Source organism: Etheostoma cragini, chromosome 11 (assembly GCF_013103735.1).
Source record: "Etheostoma cragini isolate CJK2018 chromosome 11, CSU_Ecrag_1.0, whole genome shotgun sequence".
In the NCBI taxonomy this organism is placed as follows: domain Eukaryota; kingdom Metazoa; phylum Chordata; class Actinopteri; order Perciformes; family Percidae; genus Etheostoma; species Etheostoma cragini.
In genome coordinates this window covers 28,069,506-28,071,788 of record NC_048417.1, presented here as the reverse complement: position 1 = coordinate 28,071,788, position 2,283 = coordinate 28,069,506, and the positions used below count along the sequence as shown (strand labels likewise).

At 48.0% G+C, this 2,283-nt stretch overlaps 1 protein-coding gene across 2 annotated transcripts in view; it reads right to left on the bottom strand.

Annotated features, from left to right (window-relative positions):
* Positions 1-456: 456 nt before the first annotated feature.
* Positions 457-2,283, bottom strand: part of efnb2a (ephrin-B2a) — a 19,408-nt gene continuing 17,581 nt past the window's right edge. Inside the window, exon 6 of one of the 2 annotated variants that reach the window (XM_034884838.1) lies at positions 457-2,213. Coding sequence is in view for 1 of the 2 variants with exons in the window: in XM_034884836.1 (XP_034740727.1) it covers positions 2,233-2,274 (42 nt within the window). In the remaining variant the exon portion in view is untranslated. Of the gene's footprint in view, positions 2,275-2,283 lie in introns of both variants that reach the window. The other variant, XM_034884836.1, reaches the window with a different exon arrangement.

The following is a 2,283-nucleotide window of genomic DNA, read 5'->3' as shown; positions in this document are numbered from 1 at the left end:
CACACGCATGCACGCACACACACAGAACATGAAAGGTGTGTATGAGGAGAATGGGGGTGTTCATGAGATTTATCCTTTGGGAGATGCTACACTGAGTGAGTGTGGGAGACACAGCTACTCTGCCCTTGTGTACACCAATGTGAGCTATTTTGGGTCAGATAACTCTCCTCCCCTCAGGCTCGGGGGTCAGGGATCGGGAGCAGGGGCTTGGGGTTAGGGGGGCCAGGCTGCCCCTCCCCTCGTCCTCTTTCCCAGGACTGAGCCCTGTGTCCGTGGACGACAGCTCGTGAAAATACGGGACTCAGTGGGTCGAGGCCTGTCAAAAAATCCAAAAGCTAGATTTGCATAATGTGCACTTATACCATAATATATTAACATTACTTCTTCTTCTTCTTCTTCATACCGCCTGACAACACCTGTGCTCTATGTGTCTATCATAAATAAATTCTGCTTTTGACTTGTATTTCTTTTTCCTCTGCGTAATGTCCTTTTATTTTTAAATGTACATCTATTTTGAAAAAAAAAAAAAAAGAGAGAAGTAAATCAAACACTCACAATATGGAAATGCTAATGGAGATTGAGAAACAGTGACAATGTAAGAAGATGTCCCTGTGCTTTTTTTTTTTTTTTTTCGAACAAGAATAGGAGAGCACCGGTCAACGCTGATTTGGAGCCCCTAAGGGCACTCTTGATCCTCATTGGACCCCCAGGGGTAAACATAACAGTACCTAGAGCTCTTTAAGCCAGCTATGCTAACCTCTAATTCTCTATTTACCTGATGCGGAAAAAAAACGGCAGTAAGGCCAATTGGATTTCTTATTGCCCCATAACACTTTCCCCGTGTAAAAAGCCGGGATCCAGCTGCTACCACTGTGACTCTCTAGGACTCCTGGAAAGGGTGTAGGGACCAAAAAGGAGTTCAAAGTGCTGCTCTATGTATATGAAAGTCCTCCACTCTTCCCAGGAGCCACAAGGGCAGACCTCACCCTGGCGAGGGGGTGGGGGGGCGCGAAATAAAAACTAAAAATCCTCACTCTGGGTTTTTTCACGCTCTCGCCACTCCTGGCCACAGTTGGGTCACTTGTGTTTGAACGTCACGTACTATATGACATGTCACTAAAAGAAGAAAAAAAAAACATCCATATGCATTTGAACCAAACCGATATGAGCAAAAAATCAGTAAATGTTGACAGTACAACAAAAGAGGATCTAGTTTTCTTCCTTAAAACCTTCAAGTGACATCTGAAAGAAGGGATTCGCTGAAAAACACATCTGGGAAATGAGGAGAGATGGTGCAATCCAAACAGTTCACATTGACTGGTGAGACAAGTGTGTGTGTGTGTGTGTGTGTGTGTGTGTGTGTGTGTGTGTGTGTGTGTGTGTGTGGTTGGGGGTTAATGTGATGGTGGGTGGCAGGGTGAATGCGTGAGTCAGTCATGAAAGTCCCGGAGAGGATCGCTGCGAGAATCTCTCCCCTGTCCTCGTCCGACCGGTTAATCCACAGAGTCTCTCTGGCTTGTGTGCATCACGGTAGGGCGGCCATTTTGTGAGTTCATATGGCTCAGCCCATATTTTCCTTTACATCTCCTCCTCACTTGTTTTTTTATTGTCTCTTTCCCTCTCTTTTTCCAAGCAGTAGTCTCTTTTAAAGGTAAGGGCCAAAGAATCCTTCCCCTCCTCTCGTGCCAGTAAAGCTTCACGCCCGTACATCCGTCCGTCCGTCCGTCCGTCCCAATCCGAGGAAACGAAAAATTCCTGCTGTGGATCTGTCTAAATTTCTCTTCTCCACAACATTCAGTTCCTCCACAATGCTGGCTGCTGTGCACAGAGCAAAACAAGGGGGCAGCGTTGGGATAAGAAGAGATGGTCCTCTCTATTTCCCAAGAGCCCCAGAGAACCCCAGAGAGCCCCAAGAACCCCAGAGAGTCCCAGAGAGCCCCGGAGAGCAGCAGAGGCAGCCGAGGCAGCGCTAGCATGTCACCCATCCCGTCCGCACCGACTGGGACCGAACCACAGCAACAAGGTATCAGCAAAACTTCGATAAAGATAAAAGCAGTGACAACACATCAGAGACGAGGAGGAGGAGGAAGAGGAGGAGGAGTGGACACACAGAGACAGAGAGAGAAAGAGCGAGAGTGATTGCGGGCGTGCCGGCGGCGCCAGCCGAAACTAAAAACCCACTCTGCCCGGGATTGTTCCAGTTCGTCTCTTGCGTTTTTTTAAAGTTCCAGCTCAGACCTTGTAATAGATGTTGGCCGGGCTCTGGGGGGGCATCTCCTGAAC